Source organism: Chiloscyllium punctatum, chromosome 34, assembly GCF_047496795.1.
Source record: "Chiloscyllium punctatum isolate Juve2018m chromosome 34, sChiPun1.3, whole genome shotgun sequence".
NCBI lineage: Eukaryota > Metazoa > Chordata > Chondrichthyes > Orectolobiformes > Hemiscylliidae > Chiloscyllium > Chiloscyllium punctatum.
Window position 1 is genome coordinate 56,528,706 of NC_092772.1, and position 26,740 is coordinate 56,555,445.

Sequence of the window (26,740 nt, forward strand, 5' to 3'; positions counted from 1 at the left end):
GAAACCCAGGGGTGAGACCCTTCCAAAGTATACAAGTAGACTACACTAAACTATTCCCCAGTGGGAAAGCAGAAATACCTGTTGGTCTTAGTAGACCATTTTAACAGGGTGGGTAGAAGCATTCCCAATGTCATCAGCCACCTCAAAAGGAGTGGTAAAAACCCTTCTCAAACATATTATTCCAAGATATGGAATAGTAGAAAATATAGATTCAGATCAAGGTAGCCATTTTAATTCTAGTATCCTACAAGGAGTAATGGCAGAATTAGAAATCTAGGAATTTCACACCCCTTGGCACCCATCCTCCTCCGGACATGTGGAACAAATGAATCAGACTTTGAAGAAACAATTATCTAAATTAGTCATAGAGACTCAATTACCGTGGACCAAATGTTTGCCTATTGTACTATTACGTGTCCGAGCTGCCCCAAGGCATGATATTGGTCTTTCCCCTTATGAAATGATGTTTAGACTACCATTTCTAGGAGGAAAGGAGAGGTACCTAACAGCTGAGTTTAATGATAAATTTTTGAAAAATTATATTATGGCACTTGGTTCTTCATTATCTGTTCTTAGGAGCAAAGGCTTGTTGGTACAAATACCACCACTAGAGTTTGCAGTACACCGTGTACGACCAGGTGTTTGGGTCTTGATTAAAACCTGGAAGGATACCAAACTACGCCCAAGTTGGGAGGGTCCGTTCCTAACTCTTCTAACCACCGAAACAGCTGTTCGGACTGTTGAGAAAGGGTGGAGCCATCACACTCTTGTCAAAGGTCCTGTGGAGTGGCACACCCATCCTACAGAAAATCCTCTGAAAATTAAGCTGAGAAAGAAAGAATGAATTGAGACAAAAGACTTTTTTTTTTAAAGTTTGCTGATATATTGTTATTGATTTGTAAGGGCTGTGTGGACTCACCTCTTCCTGGCGCCTAAAGAACTAAAACAGATAGACAGGAAGGTTGTTAGAAATGGGTGGATATTGGTATAATATTATAACAATAGTAATACTAACTATTCAAGGAAATGGGAGAAATCACTTTACTACGCTATGCCAAAATTATGCTGAACAAAAAGGACTTACTAAGTTGTTGGGTTTGTGCAGAGGTCCCACAGCATGGTGAATCTGGAATCCCTACCTCGGTAATATCACTTAGCAAAAAGGAAGTGTATGATGTGCAACAATTTAATTCGGGCACAAATAACACAATGTGGAGTCATGAAAAGGATAAATATAACTTTGCAGGATGGTTCCCTAGACCAGCTCCACGAGCCAAGGGTATTATCGATGGCTTTATAATTACCCCACTGAAAGGAACAGTAAATACCACCTGCTTTTGTAATCGGAATAATGCTGCACCCTTCCAGTTAGAAAAATCATCTTGCGTCTACATCAGCCAGCCACGGCCAAGACCGTTCCCCAAATATTGAATGGAACATATTGGGTATGCGGCCGGAAGGCCTATCCATTTATATCCGGGGAGAAATACATTCAAATAACCGAATGTATAGGAAGAAATGCATGTTTTGATGTTGATGAGTCATTGCCTCAAAACAAAAAAAGCTGGAGTGGCTGCTGTTATCTTGCTTATATAATTCCTCACCTAGAAAAACGTGAACACAACCTGAGAAATGAAGGGGGAGTAAAACGTAAGACCCGAGAGGTCTCTGCCCGTCTGTTGTGGACATTATTCCCAAGCTACGGTACGGCAAGGGCAGGGGGAGAGATACATAAACTGGCAGCTGCCCTTGAGAAATTAATTAATAATACCTCCGATGTAATGGAAGAAACTCAGACCCAAATATCAGCCATAACCACTGAAATGATTGCCACAAGATTAACAGCTTTACAAAATCAAATGGCTCTAGGTTATCTCTTGGCCAAAAAAGGGGAAACCTGTGCACTAATTGGTAAAGAATGTTGCACCTTCATCCCAGATGCCACTTCCCAAGTAGAAGATAAGGCAGAAATAGTAAAGAAAAAGATAAAGAATATAAAAGAAGTTGAGAATAAACTTTCAAAAGATGAGGGGTGGGAATGGGGTGACTGGGACTGACCAGTTGGGGAAAATGGTTTGCTAATTTAAGTATTTTTGTCTTACTAATAATAGTAGGACTAATAATAGGATTTAACGTGTTAAAGTGGATAATGAATAAATTGGTAATGTCCTTCGGAGGTCAACAATCAATGATCATGACAACATTAAACACACAAGAAAGAGAGAGTCATAGATTACTCATAGAGTTTGAAAAAAAAAGGCAGACTTCAGAGAGCAGAAATGGTAAGATTGTGAACCTCTACACTTTAGGGTGAAAAGAGGGCAGAGAATAAACATTGCAAAAACAACAAATAGTAAAATAAAAGAAATGGGGGAGTTGTTAGAAATGAAAAGTGTTGTTTTTTGCAGATATAAAAGAACACGAAGAAAAGGGGTCCAGCAGAAAAATTATTCACTCTGCAGGTACTTGGGGGAAGTGTATCTTTACTTTTAATTATGGTTAATTAAATACTAACTCTGGAGTATAATATAAGCAAGTTAATTGTTAAAAAAAGTTTTCAGCAAAAAAACTGATAACTAAAATGCCTGAGCGGTACAAAAATGATGCAAAGTTGATGATGTGTACTGAGAATGGAATGTACCAGCAGTATTGATACAAAATGTTAAACTATATCTTGATGTACTATCGACAAAATAATGAAAATGTCAGCACTAACAGGGAGGAAGGTTGCCAACGTGTGAAAGGGGAAGTAACAAGGGTGGAGCGAAGATGGGCAGTTGTATAGTCTGGTAGGCGAGATTGGGTAATTAGGAGTCTGGAGAGGTGACCTCACTCAGCTCAAAGTATAATTGTAAACTAACCCAAGTCTAATTTGTTCAATTGCTTTGTGCAGTTGCAGCCCATACTTGCAAGTCCGTAATAAATTGTCTTGTTTCCAGATTTGTTGGTCTTGTCTAAAATTTTATTGAATTTGTTTCTAACGGAGATGATGGCATTCCCATGTTGCTGCTGTCTTTTGCTTCTCAAAGAGGCTGGAGGTTGTGGGTTTGGGAGGCTTTATTGAAGAATGTGGGGCTGACCAGCGAAGAGAAAATAGACTTGTTCACCTCCTCTGAGAAGTTTCAACCACTGACAATAAATTCTTAAATAAAAAAATACTCCTTTTAGAATAAATCCAATGCTTATCCCATCCCATTAAACATTCCCCTCGCCCCAAATTATTTGCTTCCCTGAGCTTCCTTCATATAGGTTTCTCTCCAATACATTGAACTTTCTGAAATTGGCCATTCAGTTTGACTTTTCAAATTTTCACCATTTCTTTTCCTCCGACGGTTTCTGCATGTGCCAAGGGGGTGGGACCGAAATCCAGTGGTCAGTCATTACGGTATGATCTGTCAAGTAGAGGTCGGCCCGGTGATAGGTTAACGATGATGGCCAATGAGTGCCCGATCTGGCCCGTAGAAGTGTTTGACTCTGTGATTGGTTAGTGCTGTGGCCACTCAGATTTTGCTCTGGCCTGTCAATCATAGAACCACACACTGGTTATTATCAGGGAGGGACGAGGTACCTTCTAATTGACATAATTCCCACCAACTGCCAGTTTGCCCTTTCAGATGGGCAAATCCAAGATAGTGAGCGAGCTGTTGTTTCCCAAACAGCAGCTTTGAATTTAGATGAAATTACTTTATAAGATAATTGTTTAATTCATCCTTCAGTTTCCTTGCATCTATTTTTCAATATTTGACATTTTAAATATTCTAAGCCCCTGTCTTTCTGTTGCCCATTGAGTTCCCAACTTGCTTTGGCATTTCTTAATGTTTTTATTCATTCACAGGATGTGGGTATCTGTGCCTGAGGCCAACACACATTGCTCATCCTTGGATACCCAGACAGCGGTTAAGAAACAAACATTAAGATGAGAGGCAGGAGTTTGAGCAGGAAATTGATTTGATTTGATTGTAATGTGTATTTGACAATAAGGATACAATACAATACAGTGAAAAGCTTTTATTTGTCACCACAAAATGGCGCCTTTTTGAATAATTGAAGAATAAGGGTAAAACAAAAAGATGTAGCTTGAAGAGAGTCCATCAGTCCTGAGTCAGTTCATCACTGTCAATGATGTCTGCACTGCCACCTGTCCGCCACAACTTTGCTGCCATCTACACCAGACCTACGAACATTGAAGTTGCCACTCCTCAGGTGCCATTGTTGCTGCTGAGCCGATACTCCTGCTCTGAATCAATCAATGTCAGAGTCGCATCTCTTGCTCCTGGGCCACTCATTGATGTTGCCATGATTCTATTCTGCCATTGCCAGTGTTGAAATCCACCTTTAATGAAGTTGCTGATCCTCATCTTTTGCCGATGGGCCTGCCTCGCCAATGTCGCCTCTGCAGATGTGGCAGCTCTCATTCCAGGACCTGGGTTAGCTCCAGAAAAGTAAGTACGGATTCGCTCCAATCTGTGCTCTGGGCCCACTCTTCTGTGCTCTGGGTGTGCTTGAGGCCTAAGGCCTGAGCCCTGGACCTGGCTTGAGACAACTCGGTCTGAGCGCTGGGTTCTTGCTACTGCTGATGCTATCCAAGCTCAGAACAGGGTAAGTTTTTAAAATAAAAGGAAAGTGAGGGGTGACAAAAAAAAGAAAAAGTAAAGTCGAAGCAGATGAGCTCTGCACAGGAGCCCTTCTCCACCACCATCTTGGACTGAAAGGGAAAAGAGTTTTACCCAGAATGTGATTGGGGTCTGGAATGCACTGCCTGAGAGGTTAGTTGAGGTGAATAACCTCACAACCTTTAAAATGTACTTTCATGAGCACTTGAAACGTCACAACATTCAAGGCTATGGACCTAATGCTGGAAAGTGTGATTGGTGATGTTAAATTGAGACATTACATTGCGGAGTACTACACCAAGGGACATGTAATATAGGGATCCCACACTGAGGGACGTCAGATTGAGGAATGTTGTATATTGGTGGGGGGGGGGGGTCCAACACAGAGCAGTGATATACTGAGAGGTGTTATATTATAGGACGTGAGGGTGAATGTAATGGGATATATTATATTCTGGAGGTCCTATACTAAGTCAAGAATGGGGTGCAAAAGGATAGCAGGCCAGGTAGCATCCAAGGAGCAGGACAATTGACATTTCTGGCATAAGCCCTTCATCAGGAATGAGGCTTTTCTAATAAAAATATCTATATTTTTAAAAAAAGGAATGAGGCTTGTGGGCCAGGGAGGTGGAGAGATAAATGGGAAGGGGGGGTGGGTGTTGGGGGGGGGGGGGGGGGGGGAGATAGCTGCGAAGGCAATAGGTAGGTGAAGGTGGGGGAGAAGGTGAGAGAACTGAGAGGAGGGTGCAGCGGATAGATAAAAGGGCGATGTACAGACAGGTCAAGAGGGCGGTGCCGAGTTGGAGGCTTGGGACTGGGATAAGGTGGGGGAGGTGAAATGAGGAAACTAGTGAAATCCACATTAATCTCATGTGGTTGCAGGGTCTTAAGGCGGAATATGAGGCATTCTTTTTCCAGGCGTCGGGTATTTAGGGTTTGGTGATGGAGGAGGCCCAGGACCTGCATGTCCTTGGTGGAGTGAGGGGGGAGTTGAAATGTTCAGCCACTGGGCGGTGAGGTTGGTTAGTGCGGGTGTCCCAGGGATAGTGGTGGAGCGGTGGAGGTGGTGGAAATGGCAGAGGGTGATGTGATGTTTATGGAGGTTGGTGGGGTGGAAGGTGAGGACCTGAAGGGTTCTGTCCTTGTTGTGTTGGGATGGGTGGGGTTCAAGGGTGGAAGTGCAAGAAGTGGAGGAGATGCAATGGAGGGATGCAATTGATCACGTGGGAGGGGAAATTGTGGTCTTTGAAGGAGGCATTCTACCATTTTCTTTGGTAGAATTGGTCATCCTGAGAACATTGCATCATCCTTCGCCACTTCCACTACCTACAAACAGACCCCACCACAAGGAATATATTTCCCTCCCCACCCCTATAAGTGTTCCAGAGAGACTATTCCCTCTGTGATTTCCTTGTCAGATCCACACCCTCCACCAGCCCTCAACTCCTTCCTGGCACCTTTTCCCTTCCACCGCGGGAAGTGCAAAACCTGTGCCTACACCCCCCCCCCCCCCCCCCCCCCCCCCCGCCAACCTCCATCCAACACCCAAAAGGATCTTTCCACATCCGATAGAATTTACCTGTACCTCCACAAATGTCACCTACTGAATCCGTTGAACCTGACGTGGTCTTCTCTAAATCGGGGAGACAGGGCGCCAACTTGAGGATCATTTCAGAGAACACCTCTGGGAGAACCACACCAACCAACCTCACTGCCCTGTGGCTGAACATGTCAGCTCCCCATCCCACTCTGTCAAGGACATGCATGTCCTGGGCCGCCTCTATCACCAAATCCTATCCCATGGTGGAAGAACACTTCATCTTCTGCCTTGGGACCCTGCACCACATGGGATTAATGTGGATTTCACTAGTTTTCCCCTCTTTCCTCCCCCCCCCCCCCCCCGCCTTACCCCAGTCCCAAGCCTCCAACTCTACAATGCCCTCTTGACCTGTCCATCATCTTTCTCGTCTGTCCGCTCCACTCTTCCCTCCGACCTATCAGCTTCTCCTCCACCTTCATCTACCTATTGCATTCTCAGCTACCTTTCTCTCCTAGCCCTAGCCCTAGCCCCACCCCCTCACATTTATCTCTCAAACCTCTGGCCTACAAGCCTCATTCCTGATGAAGGGCTTATGCCCGAAACATTGAATTTCCTGCTCCTCAGATGCTGCCTGATCTGCTGTTTTTTTCCAACACCCCACTATCGACTCTGATCTCCAGCATCTGTGGTCCTCACTTTCTTCTGGGTCCTATATTAAGCCTATGTACTAGAGATGTTATCTTCTGAGGCACCTATACTGAGGGAAAGTTGTACTGTGGTGTTATGTTTTGGCAATCATGCACTGTGAGGCATATATATTGGAAGGTATTACCTTCTGAGCGTTTTTTTTAATTAAGAGGTGATGTACCTAGGGGTATTATCTTCTGGGGGTCGTACATAGAAGGTTCTGTCATGTAGAGTTTTACATAAGAATGTATTCAAAGGCATCTAACCCTGACTTCCATGTTATACAGTTTCACAATGTTGGTGTTTGGTCTTCTGTATCTTTGGTGATTTCTGTATTATTGTACGTATGAAGCACAGACCGCAGGATAACAAACTGTGATTTGCTAACTTTTTAATAACTTATAAATGTTCTTGTCAGTACAAATTTTTCCATCTAATGAGGTCATTTGTGAAGTGTAGTCAATGTTGTAATGTGTGATACTATGCAGCTAATTTGGAAACAGCAACATCTTATAAAGCATGATTTTTAAAACATGATGATGATTTGTTGTGATGCGGAATGAGTAAACAATATTGGACAGGACTGTAGGGAGATTTACCTCCACTCTTTGTAATATTGCCACAGTCTTTTTCATCCACCTGAGCAGACCGATGGTGTGTTACCTTCTCCAAACAACAGTTCAACACTCCCTCTGTATTGCATTGCAGTGTCAGCCAAGATTTGTGTTCAGGTGCAGAACCTGGAACATTATGGTTCAGAGATGAGTATGGTATCAAATGTGCCTCAGCAGACAAGTCAAAAAGCATGAACTCTGACCTCTGGGACAGAACAGTATGGTGCTGGAAAAATGACTCTGACCTCCATTATCTGCAGTCCTCAGAGTGGTCATATGTTCAAATACAAACCCCAGGCCATGAACATACAATCTAGATTGATGCTCCTTGAAGGTATCTGGGGAAATATGGCATTGTTGGAAGTGCTTCTTTGCATGTTAAATACCCCCCAGGAACACCTTCAGAGCATTCTCACAAACTGTTTAAGGCAAAGAATCTGACTGGATTCATTTTTTCCTAAACATATACTTTCTTGTAAAATTATATTTGGTAACAGTTCAACTTAGGGTGTGAAAGAAATTAGAGTATGGTTCAGTTTCTGTTCACAAGGCATGTTTCTCCCTGGATGTATCAATGCAATTGCTCTTGGTATTTACAATGTACATTTTGTGACAAACACAGTCTGTGGAGTTTTACAGTTTCCAGTCCATCTCTTGTGCTTCAAGTGTCCATCCCAAGAATCCATATTGGCATTCAGATGGATAATCATAGAATAGTAGAATGTTAATGGTGTAAGAGAAAGCCATTCAGTTTGCATTTGCATCAATTCTCCAAGCATTTAGGCTTAGTGCCAAGCTTTTTCCCATAACCTGCATGTTTCTATTTAAATAGTCACCCAATGTACTCTTGAATGCCTTCATTGAACCTGCCTCCATTACACTTCCAGGCAGTACATTCCAAATCTTAAGCTTCTTTCATTTAGCAAGTGTTTTTTTTCCCCCCCTCCTCACATTTGCTTCTTTCACAAAACACTTAAAAACTGTGCCCTTTGGTTCCCAGTACTTTAATTAGCAGGAATATTTTCTCTGTCTGATATTTCCACACTCATCATAACTTTGAAGATACTTTACAGTCTTTGGGGCCCAACACAGAGTTTAACAACTTCAGAGCATGACCTCTCTCCTCCATTTTGTTTGTAACAACAATAACAGAGGAGGTGATGTTCTAGTGGTATAAATGCTAGAGTATTAATCCAAAGACCCAGATAATATTCTGGATACCCAAGATCAAGTCTTGCCATGGCAGATGGTGGATTCCTCACCACCAGACGCATGGAGGAAGAACGCTTCATCTTCTGCCTCAGAACACTTCAACCCCAGGGCATAATGTGGACTTCAACAGTTTCCTCATTTCCCCTTCCCCCACCTCCTCCTAGTTCTAAACTTCCAGCTCAGCACTGTCCCTATGACTTGTCCTACCTGCCTATCTTTTCCACCTATCCACTCCACTCTCTCCTCCCTGACCTATCACCTTAATCCCCTCTCCCACTCACCTATTGTACTCCATGCTACTTTCTCCCCACCCCCAATCCCCCTCTAGCTTATCCCTCCAGCTTTAGGCTCTCTGCCTTTATTCCTGATGAAGGGCTTTTGCCCGAAATGTTGATTTTGCTGCTCCTTGGCTGTCTGAACTGCTGTTCTCTTCTAGCACCACTAATCCAGAACTATGAGTGTAATGATGACCCCTCCTTCACCACCATTAACACTCTCCTTGTTTTTGCTCTGAGCACCCTCACTATCTGTTCTATTTGCTCCTCTACTTCTTTTCCCCCCCCCCCCCCCCCCTCTCAACAGCATACAAACCACCATTTTCCAGCTCCTTTTAGCTCTAGTGAGTCATGTCAGACTCACTGCATTACCTACACAGACAATTTTTTTGATGGGCTTGTGATCAAATGTGCTTTGTATCATTAATGTTTCCAGGGAGCCAGGATCCAACACCGTGCAATTAACCATGAATTATTCTATGGTTAATTTACCTCCCTGAGGCCAGTTCAACATGGTCACGGATTCTTATCAGCCATCAGCGGTTGAACTGAGCAGAAGACATTGTTTGTAGGGGGGTGGGCAGGTAGAAGCCATTATTGAAGTATTAAATGACAATTTTGCTGCTCTATGTTCTTAAGAGAATAAATTACTCTAATTAAAGTAATGAAAGCTTTGAGGTACTGGTCAGGCAAACACCACACCCCCCCCCCCCCCCCCCCCCCCCAGCTGTGCACACGCACACGCACACACACAAGCCTCGTGACTCCATAGTCGTTAGAGTGTAACTCGAAGAGAGTATTCGTCCAGTGAGGGCCCCCATCCCACAACCTTCACCCCCATCCTCCAAATGAAACTCACTGAATGATGCTGCACAGTGCAACTATTCAAAATTGTCTGAGACTAATGACACACAAAATCTTGGAAAAAAGAAAACATGGACTTCCAACCAAAAAAAAAACTTTTTTTTTCAAAAACAAGCCACCATCACACAGAAGGAAAGCAGAGAGCTAAACTATTATTGTTCAGATTTCACTGGTAGATCTTCATTAACCCAAAATTGGCCTTTTGAATGCTGTTAAAGAAAGCAGAAATGTTGCAATCAGATAATGAACAGAAAAAAAAACCCTTGTTCAGAGTGCCTCCTCTTATCATCCTTTTCCAGCCAGTGGTTTGATACAGTATGTGAATGAAGGTGGAAGATATTGCAGGCTTGGCTGACTCCACATATGATCAGAAAGCTTTGGTTCAAACCAATTAGACTCCATTAGGGATTCCTTGGCCACATCCTCATTTTCAACAGCTCATACATCATGTAGGTGTGTGCTATTCTCCCAAAGAAAATTTCCTAAGCTAAGCTTGCACATAGTGTCATGCTTCTTAGGGGTACAATTGCTAATCAGTAATATTCCCTCTGGGTATGGTGCAGGACTGATCAGGTTAATCAACACCATAGAACTGGAATCAAAATCTGGCAACAAAACTGTAAAAGAACAACACACTGCCTTCATAGAGAAGACAGTTCAGGTATAGTCAAGCTACATATGAAGGAGAGATAGGCTAAAGAAATTCACAACTCTGGCTAGAAAGTGATAGAGGGAGAAGAAAGGGGATGTTTTTCTCAGATGGCAGATTGATATTATAAATGGGAACCAGGCCGAATGTAGAATTGCAAAAAAAAAATCACAAATAGGAAAAGCAAGGATAGTATAAGTGTTACAATATGGTGGTGAACCCCTCTGCTAATGAAATCAAACACCCAGAAAAGCTCACCTCACCTTGTAATCTGTTAAAATATGAGGGATAGAGAACTCCCAAATTCTACTATTCGAAGAAAATAACATCAAAATTTTTTAACTCTGAAAGTGAGCATTAAAACAACAATTACTCAACTCTTAAACCCCCCTTTCAATTGCTTACTATCTGCCTCCAACTGTATTACAATATACTGTTCCAATAAGACTTTTGAAATTACATCAACTTAATTTCAAAACCACACAGCTACTGTTGTCTTCTGTGTCTTTCTTCCGGCTGAAGATCTCCCTGGGTTGACTTTCTTTTTACTATGAGAATGTTTCATATGAGAAAGGGTACCTTTTGAGAGTGTTTCCTAATTTCTTGGTGAGCATGTTAGCTCCCCATGCATTTCTGTCTTGATGGCAGTTGCTCTCTGGCCAATTTTCAAAATGTCTGCATTCATAACCCTCCCCCCAAAACATTGGATCATCTCATTATTTTGCCAACATCGAACCAATAAATTCAAACAATTGGGTTTTAGTATCCTGGGGCATAATTTAAATGGATTGGTTAAGTTTAAATTGTTGTCAAAACAACCACCAAAACTCAGGTATTCCTTTCACAGCCAAATGTTATATATTTTCCAGCACACTGACTACCTAGTCACATTACATAGGTGCTTGTTGTTATCTCTCAGTTCACTCTCAAGGTACAGTACACACCTTCAACTTCATAATACAAGAGATTGATTTACTTTTTATGTTAGCTGCCAAAAGACTTCCACAAACACAAGAACAGGAAAAGGATAAAACAGGAGGACCAGAGCCAATTAAGGACCTAAAAGAGATTTATGGAGACTGAGGTCATATATTAAATAATTCATTTTTGCTGCTCTTTGTTCTTAAGAAAATGAGTTACTCCCATCAGACAATGAATACAGTGAGGTAACTGTCTGACACCTCCCAGTCTCAGGAGCACCTCAGACAAATTGACCCAAACAGGTAGCAAAGAGTAACTAGAGATGGTGTTATCCATGAGTCTCGCTGACTTGAACTCTTTCTCCCCCCACTCCCCCCCAACTGAAACCTATCAGATAAAGCTGTAAAGGGGATCAAAAATTATCTTTGAGACTGATGACTTGAAAAGACATGGGAAAGCAGAGAACATCGATGGGATTAAAAAAAAGCTTTTCCAGTACAACCTTTCTTTTTTTTTTGAAAACATCGCCAGTTCAAAAAAAACCTTTCCAACAGCAGAAAATCAAGTAAAAGTGACATAGTTCTTACAGATGAATGAGCCTCATGAAACAGACAAAAATATCAAAAGGCCAATTTTGGGTTAAGAAAGCAGAAGTGTATTCCAGCACACTTAACAGAAAAAGCCTTCTAGATTACAGTCCCCACCATACTTTTCAATACTCAGTTGTCACAAAGCCTCATCTGTACCAACAGAAACCATATCCTCCAGTGTCACTCGGAATAAAGTTCACCCTTGGATTGTACGGAATACTGGTGGTAAATAAACCCCCACCACAAACCTAGCTCCTCCCACACAAAGTTAAAAGTTGTTCCTCTTCTTCCCACCCAATCAGAAAGTCAACAATAACATACCACATATTGGACAGAGAGCACAGAGTACGGATAATCAAGATTTTTTCAGAATAGCAAGTTAGTGTGTTGCATAATCCTTGCAGTTTCAGTCTGTAAACCATCCAGAGTCTGAATCCTAGATATAAACCAGTTGCTGGCAGTAATGTAGTTCCTGGCTTTGCCCACTAGGCGCTGCTGCAGGGGGAGTTTCTGAAGCCTCTTCCCCTGTTCCCCACTGTGGGAGCACCATCACTACAAAGACTGCAGTGGGTCATTTAGAGATGGACAACAAGTGGGGTCCTGGCAGCATCACCCACATAAACTTTCCACCAGGAATCACTCAATCCTCCCAACACTAGACCGATTCCCCCATCCCTGAGCCCGGCTCAGTGCGGTGGAAACTCAGTCAGTGCTGGACAGCCCCGTTCCCCCGAAGGTTTTGTTCTCCAGCCGCTCCATCCTGATGTTCAGATGCTGTTGTCGTAAGGTTCCATGCTTCACCTGCGCAAATCGCCCCTCAAAAAGTGATACCATTCGATGCTTCATTTCGATTGCTGGAGTGTCTAGGAGAGAAAAACCAGAGAGCATATTACACTCTTAACATTTTGGTCACATGTAAAAAGGAGCTATTCAGGAGCACAGCCGTATTGAAGGACACAACATCTTGTGGACCAATGACAGCTGGAAAATGGCCGGCAGGAGCTGTATTGTGATAAGAGGATAGTGTAGATGAGAGGAGGCTTATACAGGAGGCAGTGGGCAAGAGCTAGACACTCCACAGGAGCTGTGCTGTCTGACAGAGGGAGGGCCAGAGGAGAGTGAGTGAGAGAACCCTGCAGTAGTTCCTCCTCCCACTGTGAGGAATGTATATTGGGTGTTGGTGAGCAGAGAGATGTGGATATTGAGTGAAACAAGGAAATCCGGAGATGGGCTTCCCAGTCACTGAATACTCTGATGCCCAGACTAAGTGTTGGGAGTGTTGAAAATGCTAGAGGTTTGAATATCAGGTTGCACTTATTGTGGATGCGGAAAAGATCAGCCATGATATCAAGGTGGAGCAGACCTGATGAGCCAAGTTGTCTAATTCTGCTCCTATATTCTAATGCTCTTAAATAACACCTTTGACAGACAACATCTGAAATGCTTCACAAGGATGATTAAACTCAACAATAAGTTACACGAAAAGAAATTAAGTTTGATCAGTGTTTGGTTTTTATAAAGAGAATCACAGCACAGGAGTGGGATTCCGATAAAGTCAGAAAAGAGGACATGTCAGACCCTAGCATCCAGACAGCTGAAAGCACAGCTGTCTGTGGTGGAGTGATGGAAAAAGAGGAGGAATGGTGTTGTGTGAGTAAAGGACATTACAGATAGGTAGAGATAAGCCACAAAGGGAATATGAAAACAAAGGCGAGAGTTTAAAAATCTAGCTCTCAGCCCCAAATATATTGACCAATAGAGCATCTACAACCATCTGAGATACAAAATTCCATCCAGGTAGGAGGGAAACAGCCACTCAGCATCTATCTTCAAGACCCCCAGAATATTATATTTCCATTAAATAATCTCACCTTTGTTGAACCCATTCATCCCAGGACTGAGTCTAGGGAACTTTTGTTTTACACTGAGGCAAAGATTTCCTGCTTTGGATTGGGATCAATCCTTCACAATTTTCTAATTTGCTCATACCTATCCCGTATGTAACTTGCAGCAAGACTTTGTCCTCTAATACTTCTTCCTCTTCCAATAATGCCCAATGTCCCCTTTATCTTCCTAACCACCTGCCTGTTACCTTGGGACTATCACTGATGTGTTCTGGTTCAGGTGCTGCCCATTGTGTCTGCACCAGCTCTTCAAGTGGGCATCATTATCTAGTATCAATCTTCTGCTTTCTCCCCCCCCCCAATTACCTTGCAAAAATTGTTTCAATTATCTAATACTGTCTTGAATGCCTCAATGGAACCTATTCAGCACACTGCCAGGAAAGCACATTCCATACCTTAAGTCTTGCCGCGTGAAAACTTCCTTTAAAAATCAGTTTGCATGTGCTTCTTTTGAAAAGCAATTTAAACCTGTGCTCTGATTCTCAATCCTTTTATAATAGGAACATTTTCTTCCTCTCTAATCTGTAAAACCTGATTGTGATTTTGAAACCCTCTATCAGATCTCCTGTTATCCTCTATTCAAGTGTCTTGTACAAGTTCAACATTACATTTTTTCTGACACTCCATGACCCTATGAATGATGTTTTACTAACTCCTCTCTTCATTGTGACCAAGAGCTCATTGATCAAACGTCGACTCTCCTACTCCTCAGATGCTGCCTGACCGGCTGTGTTTTTCCATCACCACACTTTGACTGATCTTCAACACCTGCAGTCCTCACTTGCTCCTTGTTCTCTTCATCTGTCTGGCCACCTGTTGCTCCTGCAACTCCTTTTAGAATTGTGCACCCTATTTTAATGTTAGCTTTTGATGATCATCTGATCAAACATACATCATCTCATTCTTCTCTACATTGGGCCCAGTCTACCACCCATCTGTCAACTCCACCCATTTGTCTAAGTCCTTTTTTTAGATTAGATTACTTACAGTGTGGAAACAGGCCCTTCGGCCCAACAAGTCCACACCGCCCCGCCGAAGCGTACTCACCCATACCCCTACATCTACATCAACCCCTTACCTAACACTACAGGCAATTTAGCATGGCCAATTCACCTGACCTGCACATCTTTGTGACTGTGGGAGGAAACCGGAGCACCCGGAGGAAACCCACGCAGACACGGGGAGAACGTGCAAACTCCACACAGTCGCCTGAGGTGGGAATTGAACCCGGGTCTCCGGCGCTGTGAGGCAGCAGTGCTAACCACTGTGCCACCGTGCCACCCCTTTTGTAGTTCTACACAATCCTCAGTATTTAATTCTTCCAAGTTTTGCCTCATGTGCAAACTTTGAAATGCATCAGGAAGATAAAAGGGTCCTAATACCAGCCTCTTGGGAATACTTCTACAAAGCTTCCTCCAGTCCGAAAAATATCCATTTTAACAGTTAGTTCTTTTTATTTCCCCTCAGCCAATTCTGAATCCAAGTTGCTAAAGTCTCTTTTATTCCATGACCTATAACTTTCCTCAAATCTATTGTGTGGCACTGTATCAAACACCTTCCACAAGGCTACAATACTGGGCTGATTCCCCCCTCCCTGAGCCAGGCTGTTTACAGTGGAAACACAGTTAGTGCTGGACAATCCTATTCCCCAGAAGGTTTTGTTCTCCAGCTGCTCCATCTTGATACTCAGGTGCTGTTGGCACAGGGCTCTGTGCTTCACCTGAACAGATTTCCTATCACCGTTCAGTGCTTCATTTTGGTTGGAGTGTCAATTTTGAACAATTAGAGACAGAGACATTTCCATGATTAGGAGAGACAAGGACCTGAGGGCACAGCCTCAGAGTGAAGGGACATCACTTTAGAACAGATATGAGAAGAAGGAATTTCTACAACCAGAGGCTGGTGAATATATGGAATCCAGGTTCAGTGCAGTGAAAAATTAGTGTTGGAGAGCCACGTTCCCCCAGTCGCTCCATCCAGATGCTCAGGTGTTGTTGGCATGAGGCTCTGTGCTTGATCTGAACAGGTCACCTCTCGCAGAGAGACCATGAGATGCTTTGATGCCTGGAGTGGCTTTGATCACAATTCCTAGTAGAGTGAGATCAGCAGAGTACACATTACACATTCTTACAAGTTGTTAGAATGTAACATATGCCACATCAATAGCATTACTCTTAGCAACATTTTCTTTTTCACTCAAAAAAAAGACTCCAGAAATGTTAAGCATAATTTCCCCTTAAGTAGTCAGTGCTGACTCTTCCCAATTAATACACCTTTTTCTGCATGACTACTACTTCAATCCCAAATAATTATTCCCAGAAGTTTCTCCATCACTGCTCTTACACTGAGCAGTCTGTACCTGCATGGCTATCCTTATAACAGTTCTTGAACAAATATATTTGTGACTTTAGTTGTCTGGAATTGGCGTAAAAATTCCTCCTTGAATGCCATGCACTGACCTCCCACTGTAAAAATATTACTTTTCCATTTTTCCAAAAGTTGACCATTCACACTTACAAAACTATACACCATCTCCCACCATCATTGCCCAGTCATGGGCCTACATCAGTTTTGCAGTCTCTGTGCCCTCCATACTGCTTACCTTCCCAGCCAAATTTCCACCACATGCAAACTTGCACATATTACCCTGACCATAGAAGTATAAAGTACAGAAGAAGCCCATCAAGTCTCAATTGATGTAGATTGTGAATAGAGAGACCCCCCCCCCCCCAACAGACCTATACAGTTTCATTAATAAACAAAGATATTCCTACTCTGTTTCTGTCCATTAATCACTTTGATAGGAAGAATGGAGGTGCAGACTATTTAAGGAATGATGGAGAGGTTAGAAAGGTGTTGATATCCAGGGACCTAAACAGCTTTGTTCACAATTTATTGAAAGCTAATGTGCAGACATAGCAAGAAATTTAGAAAGCAAACAGGATGCCTTGCTCCAATTGCATACAACAATGGTGAGACCACACCAGGAACAGTGTGTACAGTTGTAGTCCCATTGAGAAAGTGCAGCAGAGGTTCACCAGACCAATTTCTGGTATGGTGGAATTGGCATATGGGGGGGTAGATGGAGGAGCTTGGGCCAATATTACCTGGTGCTGAGAAAAATGAAAAGGATATATTTGGAAACTTAAAATTCTGAAGAAGTGAAAGATGATAGACACAGGAAGGATTTTGGGTCTCCTAACTGTAGAGTCTGGAACCTTGTGCAAAAACCTATTGTGTGGCACCACCTCAAATATTCTCTGGTTTTCTAGTGGGATAATATTTGCTCCAGTTCAATCCACAGAGACTGTTCAACAGTGAGGGGATGACAAGCTGGAAGTGAATGAATGCTGCATCCTCACAGCTCAGGGAATTGACAGGGACAGAGCTCAGCAACATTTCACACAATGTTATACAAAGATCAAAGGGTTACCATGGAAAGAGTAGAACATTCCAGAACTCACCTTCGTCGCTTTAGGACAATGTAACCCACAATTCCAGCTACAATAAAAACAGCAGCAATCCCGATTCCCAATCCAGCGCTTGTTCCAGTGGAGAGTCCAGGACCTAGAGACAGAGTGAAGCCATTAACAGACTGGGACACACAAACAAAACTAACAGCAGAGACCTTCAGCACCTAGTCTTTCAGAACCAGCAGAATACAAATTGATCTCTGGTTAATTCTAGTCCTGTAGGGATGTGGGAGGTTGGATCCCAATAGTCACACACACCGGACCACTACACAGCTCCTTGCACACACACACACACACTGCCCTACAATGGGATGGATACATGCTTTCCAATAGAGAGAACTGGACAATGACCAGCAGCAGCCTCTTTTCAATTAAATCCAACAGCCCAGCTTTAGTGTAGGTTCTTTACCATGTTGACTGGACTGGGTATGTATCTTTGTTGTGTCCTGATTCAGTCCTTGGGTTGTAGCCACTGGTCCATTCAGTTTTTTTCCAGTCCATCCAGTGGCTTGATTGAAGCATCTGAACAAGTCAGGGTCCAGTTAAAACTCACTCAGGTTAATTATGGACTGGAGTCACACATAGATCAGAACAGCTAAGGGTAATAGGTTTCCTTCCCAAAAGGGATGAGTGAACCAGTTTCAACAGCTTCATGGTCATGTTTATTGGGATCTGACTTCCATATTTTTATTTAATAAACTGAATTTAATTTCTGAAAATGACATGGCAGGATTTGAATACTCATTCCTCTGATGGTTAGTTCATGTTTCTGGATTAGTTATCTAGTAACGTAGTTCCTGCAATACCATCACCATAAAACCAAAGACTAAATACAGAATACTTGAAACAGACACTGCTCACCTGTTACAGAGAGATGAACATGTTCAGTCTGTTCCCAATCAAAGCGAGCAGCTACCTTCCTGTAAATCTGACACTGGTATTCATCCTGGTCTGTCTCCCTGAGGTCAGAGATCAGAACTGACCAGTTGCCTTGTTCCAGTTGATCTTTGAACAGGTTTGTTCTGTTTCTGAACCGTGGGTCTTGTTTTCTCAAATCATCGCTCCCATTCACAAACTTGTGTACGATTTCACTCCTGGACGTCCCCCACATAACCTGTAAATCAGAGACTGGGACATTCCCTTTATAGATACAGGGCAGCAAAACCTGCTCCCCAAGGAACCCAGAAACTGGGACAGGCGAGTCACCTGGAAAAGATTGAAAGGATTTATCCACAGATAGAACCTCCCTGCTGGTACATTACATCCCAAGCTTCACATGGTTACACTGTGATGCTGGATTTATATGAAGGTCTGATCAGTTACTTGCGTCTTTAGTTCTTGTCACCATGGTCTGTGGATGGCATTTACTTAGGGATGAGAGTTTCTACCATTGATGTACATGTGACTGAATACACCAACAGAAATTTGACAGAAGGTCCTGTGAGGTTGTGGAATCCAGGCAAAGGACTTGCCTTCTTTACTTTCCAACTTTGTCATTCTGCCTCAATATCAAGATGTTAGGATTCAAGCCATGGTCTGAAAAAGTTAACACTCAGCAACACGTTATTTATAATGGTAGTTCCAGTTATTGGTTTTAAATAGTTACATCGTCATACGTGTAAACAGACGTGCAAAAAGTGAGTCAATGTTTCTCTCCATTGATTATAACCAGAATCAATCCTAATCCCATCAGATTCCCTAACAGAAGAGTTTTATTCATATTATACGGAGACTCCCTACACAATTCCAGAAACACTACTGCTTGAGGAAAGCAGGAATTCTCAGAATTCTATATCTGAAAGCGATAGGAAGGGGAGTCTGAGAAACATAAGTAACAATTGCAGGGACCAAAAGAGAAAATGCTGGAAAATCTCAGCAGGTCTGGCAGCATCTGTAAGGAGAGAAAAGAGCTGACGTTGTGAGTCTAACTCCCCCTTTGTCAAAGCTTTCTGCTGAGATTTTCCAACAGTTTCTCTTTTGATTTCAGATTCCAGCATCCGTAGTAATTTGCTTTTAACAATTGCAGGGAGTTTAAGGACCAGTCCCAGGTTAGTGACTCGCATCACTCACACTCTCAAAGTAATTCTTGTGAAAATATCACATAGCATTTCAAACCTTCCAATGTTCCTCCCGATCGATCCAGCATGATCCAACGTAAGATAATGCAGTAGTTTAGAAACAGACTTACCTAGTACAGGTGTGTTCAGTGCAGGTGTAGGAGCTCGCTCTAAAGGAAATATTATGTGTTTAGTACGGTGTGTGAAACAAACTGCAGAAGTATTCGGAGACTCCAGACTAGTCAACAATAAATGCACCATTTAAAATCAGAGATTAAACATGATATCAGGAACAGAAATCTCTTACCTGTGACAGAGAGATGGACAGAAACAACTCCCTCCCATCGAAAGTGATCCTCCATTCTGCTGTAAATCTGACACTGGTATTCATCCTGGTCTGTCTCCCGGAGGTCAGAGATCAGAACTGACCAGTTGCCTTGTTCCAGTTGATCTTTGAACAGGTTTGTTCTGTTTCTGAACCGTGGGTCTTGTTCTCTTAAATCATCGCTCCCATTCACAAACTTGTGGACAATTTCCCTCTTAAGTGTCCCCCAGATTATCTGTAAATCAGACACTGGGGCATTCCTTTTGTAGGTACAGGGCAGCACGACCTGCTCCCTCAGGTACCCAGAAACTGGGACAGGCGAGTTACCTAGAAGAGATTGAAAATAATTATCCATTATTCACAGCTGCTACATTATATCCATACAAGCATCACCCTCTGCATGAAAAGTTGCCCTCAGGTCCTTTTATACCTTTCCCCTCTCATCTTAAACCAATGCCCTCTAGTTTCTCTCTTGGGAAATAGATCTTGGCTATTCACCCTATCCATGCCCCTCATGATTTTATATGAGGTCACCCCTCAGCCTCTGATGCTCCAGAGAAACAAGCCCCAGCTTATTCTGCCTCTCCCTATAGCTTAAACCATCCAATCCCAGCAACAGCCTTGTTAAAAAAAAATCCAATTCATAGCTTTTAAAAACAAGAACTGTACTCAAAACTTATTTATTTTTAAATAAAACTAAAGACTGCAACAGTTGACTACTGAGGGTCAACTGACTTGGTCTGTGAATTAAAATAAACAGCTACATACTCAAAATCAAATTCCATCTAAAGGGGTAACTACCCATCGACTGAAATCCAAAATGTGGATCTTACCTCCCTCTGTTACCAACCTATCACACTTTACCCCTCTCCTTTTGGGCTGAAAAGGATAGATTAAAGGTACTTTCTCAATAGTATGAAGTCAAATACAGTGGATGCCAAAACAAACTTATTGGTACAGATAAGGATGCAGATGTTTTGCTGTATTATACAAAACCCCAGTTAGACTTCACTTGGGGTACTGCAAACAGATCTTAGAAAGGATATGTTGGTCTTGGAGAGAGTACGAATTGTAGGTTTACGTGACTGATACCTGAACTTCAGGGTCTAGTTACGAGGAGAGAATATAATTTTTTTTCTCCAGAATTTAGAAGGTTAAGAGGTGATCTGACCAAAGTCTTCAAGATATGAACAGTAAAAGACTGAATTCATAAATAAACCAGTTCCACTGGTTGGGGATTCTAGAACTAACGGCCACAGTCTGACTATTAGTGCTAGATTGTTCAGCAGAGATCTTAGAAAGCACTTCTACACACAAAAGGGTGGTAATTGTTTGGAACTCTCTTGCTCTAAGGCTAGTGGATGCTGGATCAGTTAATTTAAAATCTGAGTGTTTTTTATTAAGCAAAAAGTACAAGTGTTATGGGGCGAAGGCAGGTAAGTGGACTTGGACTACAGATCAGTCGTGATGTGATTTGAATGGTGGAACAAAGTTCCATCAATACAGTCAGACTTCACCCTTTCCCAGGATTTAAAGTCCAATCCCCAGTCCTGATGACATTTTCCTCCCCCACCCCCCACACACAGCAAAAATTTTCAGTTCTGTTAGTTAGAAACGTAAATCGCTTCTTAATAATCGCTCTAGACAAATTCAGGAGAACAAAGTTTTATTAGCAAGTCTGCAGAGTTGGGCACCCTTCTGAGAAAAAGGCGCGCTGAGGCTTACAAAGTTTCTCATTATATACAGCACAAGTCCCTCCCCTCTTTGGATCTAAAGAGGTTCACACTCTAAACCGTCAGTACTTTTCCATTCTGCACCCTCGTCACAAAGTCTGCAACAGATGTCTCCAGAATTGTTTCTTTCTACCCTGTAGTCTTATCAGTCAAGGACTTATTCTTCTCTGTCTGTGTTAGTGGTCTTATCAATCTGTAGCAGATGTCTCTCGAGTTGTTTTTCTATCCTATAGTCTTATCAGTCAAGGACTTGTTTTTCACTCTGCTCACAAAATGTCAGCATTTGCACAATTTAAATTATCCCACTTTTGAGTATACAAAATGTTCTTACAAAAGAAGCATGTCTTGTCTTTTATTATAGAGAAGCCTGTTGGGTCAGGCACATCTTAATTGTTTGAACCGAAATCGCCTCTCACATGTTTAACGTATAGCATTTCTCAGACCTGTTGCCAGCATTCAGTCACCGATCACAGGCCTACCAGATTCCCATCTCCATCCCCCATCACGAAGGAACATCCAGTCCCTGTACACCTCCATCCCCCATCACGAAGGACTCAAAGCCCTCCGCTTCTTCCTTTCCCGCCGTACCAACCAGTACCCTTCCATTGACACCCTCCTTCGACTGACTGATCTGGTCCTCACCCTGAACAACTTCTCTTTCCAATCCTCCCACTTCCTCCAAACCAAAGGAGTAGCCACGGGCCCCAGCTATGCCTGCCTCTTCGTAGGATATGTGGAACAGTCCATCTTCTGCAGCTACACTGGCATCAACCCCCACCTTTTCCTCCGCTACATCGATGACTGTATCAGCACTGCCTCGTGCTCCCACGAGGAGGTTGAACAGTTCACCCACTTTACCAACACCTTCCACCCCGACCTCAAATTCACCTGAACCTTCTTAGACTCCTCCTTCCCCTTCCTAGACCTTTCCATTTCTATGCGGTAAAAACAATGACTGCAGATGCTGGAAACCAGATTCTGGATTAGTGGTGCTGGAAGAGCACAGCAGTTCAGGCAGCATCCAAGTAGCTTTGAAATCGACATTTCGGGCAAAAGCCCTTCATCAGGAATAAAGGCAGTGAGCCTGAAGCGTGGAGAGATAAGCTAGAGGAGGGTGGGAGTGGGGAGAAAGTAGCATAGAATACAATAGGTGAGTGGGGGAGGGGATGAAGGTGATAGGTCAGGGAGGAGAGGGTGGAGTGGAGAGGTGGAAAAGGAGATAGGCAGGTAGGACAAGTCCGGACAAGTCATGGGGACAGTTACTGAGCTGGAAGTTTAGAACTGGGGTGAGGTGGGGGAAGGGGAAATGAGGAAACTGTTGAAGTCCACATTGATGCCCTGGGGTTGAAGTGTTCCGAGGCGGAAGATGAAGCGTTCTTCCTCCAGGCGTCTGGTGGTGAGGGAGCAGCGGTGAAGGAGGCCCAGGACCTCCGTGTCCTTGGCAGAGTGGGAGGGGGAGTTGAAATGTTGGGCCACGGGGCAGTGTGGTTAATTGGTGCGGGTGTCCCGGAGATGTTCCCTAAGGCGCTCTGCTTGGAGGCGCCCAGTCTCCCCAATGTAGAGGAGACCGCGTTGGGAGCAACAGATACAATAAATGATATTAGTGGATGTGCAAGTAAAATTTTGATGGATGTGGAAGGCTCCTTTCGGGCCTTGGATAGAGGTGAGGGAGGAGGTGTGGGCACAGGTTTTACAGTTCCTGTGGTGGCAGGGGAAAGTGCCAGGATTGTAGGGTGGGTTGTTTGGGGGCGTGGACCTGACCAGGTAGTCGCGGAGGGAACAGTCTTTGTGGAAGGCAGAAAGAGGTGGAGAGGGAAATATATCCCTGGTGGTGGGGTCTGTTTGGAGGTGGCGGAAATGTCGGCGGATGATTTAGTTTATGCGAAGGTTGGTAGGGTGGAAGGTGAGCACCAGGGGCATTCTGTCCTTGTTACGGTTGGAGGGGTGGGGCCTGAGGGCGGAGGTGCGGGATGTAGACGAGATGCGTTGGAGGGCATCTTTAACCATCTGGTAAGGGAAATTGCGGTCTCTAAAGAAGGAGGCCATCTGGTGTGTTCTGTGGTGGAACAGGTCCTCCTGGGAGCAGATCCGGCAGAGGCGGAGGAATTGGGAATACGGGATGGCATTTTTGCAAGAGGTAGGGTGGGAAGAGGTGTAATCCAGGTAGCTGTGGGAGTCGGTGGGTTTGTAAAAAATGTCGGTGTCAAGTCGGTCGTCATTAATGGAGATGGAGAGGTCCAGGAAGGGGAGGGAGGTGTCAGAGATGGTCCAGGTAAATTTAAGATCAGGGTGGAATGTGTTGGTGAAGTTGATGAATTGCTCAACCTCCTCGCGGGAGCACGAGGTGGTGCCAATGCAGTCATCAATGTAGCGGAGGAAGAGGTGGGGAGTGGTGCCAGTATAATTACGGAAGATCAACTGCTCTACATAGCCAACAAAGAGACAGGCATAGCTGGGGTCCATACGTCTGCCTATGGCTACCCCTTTGGTCTGGAGGGAGTGGGAGGACTCAAAGGAGAAATTGTTAAGGGTGAGGACCAGTTCAGCCAAACGAATGAGAGTGTCGGTGGAAGGGTAATGTTGGGGATGTCTGGAGAGGAAAAAACGGAGGGCTTTGAGGCCCTGGTCATGGCGGATGGAGGTGTAGAGGGATTGGATATCCATGGTGAAGATGAGGCGTTGGGAGCCAGGGAAACGAAAGTCTTGGAGGAGGTGGAGGGCGTGGGTGGTGTCTCGAACGTATGTGGGGAGTTCCTGGACTAGGGGGGATAGTGTTGAGGTAGGTAGAGATGAGTTCAGTGGGGCAGGAGCATGCTGAGACAATGGGACGGCCAGGGTGGTCAGGCTTGTGGATCTTGGGAAGGAGGTAGAACCGGGCAGTGCGGGGTTCCCGGACTACGAGGTTTCCATTTCTATCTCTGGCGACCGAATCAACACGGACATTTACTATAAACCGACCGTCTCCCACAGCTACCTAGACTACACCTCCTCCCACCCTGCCCCCTGTAAAAACGCCATCATTTCCGCCACCTCCAAACAGACCCCACCACCAGGGATATATTTCCCTCCCCTCTCCTATCAGCGTTCCGAAAAGGCCACTCCCTCCGTGACTCCCTCGTCAGGTCCACACCCCCCACCAACCCAACCTCCACTCCCGGCACCTTCCCCTGGAACCGCAAGAAATGCAAAACTTGCGCCCACACCTCCCCCCTCACTTCCCTCCAAGGCCCCAAGGGATCCTTCCATATCCACCAAAAATTCACCTGCACCTCCACACACATCATTTACTGCATCCGCTGCACCCGATGTAGCCTCCTCTATATTGGGGAGACAGGCCGCCTACTTGCGGAACGTTTCAGAGAACACCTCTGGGATACCCGGACCAACCAACCCAACCACCCCGTAGCTCAACACTTCAACTCCCCCTCCTACTCCACCAAGGACATGCAGGTCCTTGGACTCCTCCAGCACCAGACCATAGCAACACACCAGTTGGAGGAAGAGCACCTCAAATCCCTCGAACTCAGCACCTCCTTCCTAACCTGCAATCTTCTTCCTGACCTCTCCGCACCCCCCCCCCCACACCCCGACTCTGGCCTATCACCCTCACCTTGACCTCCTTCCACCTATTACATTTCCAATGCCCCTCCTCCAAGTCCCTCCTCCCTACCTTTTATCTTAGCCTGCTGGACACACTTTCCTCATTCCTGAAGAAGGGCTCGTGCCCGAAACGTCGATTCTCCTGCTCCTTGGATGCTGCCTGACCTGCAGTGCTTTTCCAGCAGCACATTTTCAGCACCAGATTCCCAGTCTACCATCCTAGTACCATCTGAAGAAATTATGTTCCTTCCTTTCAGCTCTCATGATCTTGGTGTGAAGCATGAACCCATGGTATCCACTCCCCCCAATGGGTCCACTTGCAATCCACGCAGCAGCTAAAGGTAATTTCCCTCATCCCCAGCCTTTAATCACTGCAGAAATGTTCTAGCGGTGACAGCACTGACCTGAAACAGCAGCAACAACATTTAGCAGCAGCAGCAGCAGCGGGGGGAGTAGTTTCTGTGAGCTGTGTCCCTGTAACAGGAAAACATAGTTAGCCCCTTTTGTAGAACTCTGAGCTCAAAAACTGCATGAATTTGTGTAAAACTCTGTTATCTCACTTTTTAGATTAAATCAACCTAAACATCAGGTCATAGACAGAGAACACAGGGGGCTATCACCTTCAACCTTCCTGATGAAGGGTTTTTGCCCGAAACGTCGATTTCGCTGCTCGTTGGATGCTGCCTGAACTGCTGTGCTCTTCCAGCACCACTAATCCAGTACCTTCAACATATTGTCTAGCTATCACCATTGTTAACAGCTAACCCGAGAATGCAACTTTTAAAAAAAAAGGTTTTGTGATTTGCACATGAAAGTGAAACTATCACTGTATTCTAACAGATGAAAGGCTTAACAGTCAATTTTTCAATGTATAATTTCAGTTACATCACACTGTAAATGTTTGCTATAAATTCTGTGTTACAATCGAGCCCTCCACTATCACCTGATGAAGGAGCGTCGCTCCGAAAGCTAGTGCTTCCAATTAAACCTGTTGGACTATAACCTGGTGTTGTGTGATTTTTAACTTTCTTCTATAGATTCATCTTTCTTGCGCCTGCTATTCCACCCCCCCCCCCCCCCGTACAAGCCTCTCTCCACTCTTTCCCCGTCCTCTCCCCCTTCCCCCGACTCGACATCCCCGAGCACACACCCGCTCTTTCCCCGACTCTCAATCGCTTTTGCTCCACTCACACTCTCCCTTCGCCGTCTAGCCTCACTCGGCACCTGCTGTTCCTGTCCAGCCATTTCTGGGGCACAGAGTGAACAACCAGCCCTGACTTTATCCAGGACTGGGAATGGGATCCCAAAAGAGAGGAGAATCCCGGAGATGCGCGAGGGGACCATGTGGTCCCCTGGATCACAGGGTAGGGGAAGAGAGTAATGCTGAATCCCTAAGAGAGGGCGGCGACAAAGGATTAAATCCCCGGAAGACCTGGTTCATCTCGAAGCTCATTGAGTGCTTTGAAATTCCCCCCTTTCCGCGAGGCCGGCTCCTGGTTGGTCAGTGCTATGCAATAAGAGCCAATCACAAAGGCCCGGAGATGTTTAAAGAAAGCAGAGACTCAATTGGACAGAAATGTTCTCGGATATGGTTAGTGCTGATTGTTAATGTTAAAAGATACACAACACCAGGTTATAGTCCAACAGGTTTATTTGAAACTGCACCCATTCGGCGCTCCTCCA

At 44.2% G+C, this 26,740-nt stretch overlaps 1 protein-coding gene across 3 annotated transcripts; it reads right to left on the minus strand.

Moving 5' to 3' along the window:
* Positions 1-9,882: 9,882 nt before the first annotated feature.
* Positions 9,883-26,487, minus strand: LOC140458874 (butyrophilin-like protein 2). 3 transcript variants are annotated; one of them, XR_011953726.1, is made up of 8 exons: positions 26,249-26,485; positions 25,462-25,531; positions 19,707-20,051; positions 19,531-19,569; positions 18,204-18,548; positions 17,334-17,436; positions 15,763-15,957; positions 9,883-12,828 (listed from the first exon to the last, which is right to left on the minus strand). XR_011953726.1 is itself a non-coding variant. In XM_072553597.1 (7 exons), the coding sequence occupies exons 1-7, from the start codon at positions 26,399-26,401 to the stop codon at positions 15,897-15,899; spliced, it is 1,083 nt and encodes a 360-aa protein (XP_072409698.1). In that variant the 5' UTR covers positions 26,402-26,487; the 3' UTR covers positions 9,883-15,896. The 3 variants fall into 3 exon arrangements, 2 of the variants coding, with proteins under 2 accessions (XP_072409698.1, XP_072409697.1); XM_072553597.1 differs by having other exon boundaries at positions 9,883-15,957; positions 26,282-26,487; XM_072553596.1 differs by having other exon boundaries at positions 9,883-15,957.
* Between the last annotated feature and the right edge of the window lie 253 nt (positions 26,488-26,740).

What these genes read in the sequence shown, in the direction of transcription:
- LOC140458874 (XM_072553596.1), bottom strand. Translation starts at nt 26,401, where the DNA reads ATGGTCCCCTCGCGCATCTCCGGGATTCTCCTCTCTTTTGGGATCCCA. An exon ending in TGTCCATCTCTCTGTCACAG is followed by an intron (nt 19,570 to 19,706) that starts GTAAGAGATTTC and finishes TATTTCCTTTAG; the next exon opens with AGCGAGCTCCTACACCTGCA. An exon ending in TGTTCATCTCTCTGTAACAG is followed by an intron (nt 17,437 to 18,203) that starts GTGAGCAGTGTC and finishes CTCTGTCTCTAG; the next exon opens with GTCCTGGACTCTCCACTGGA.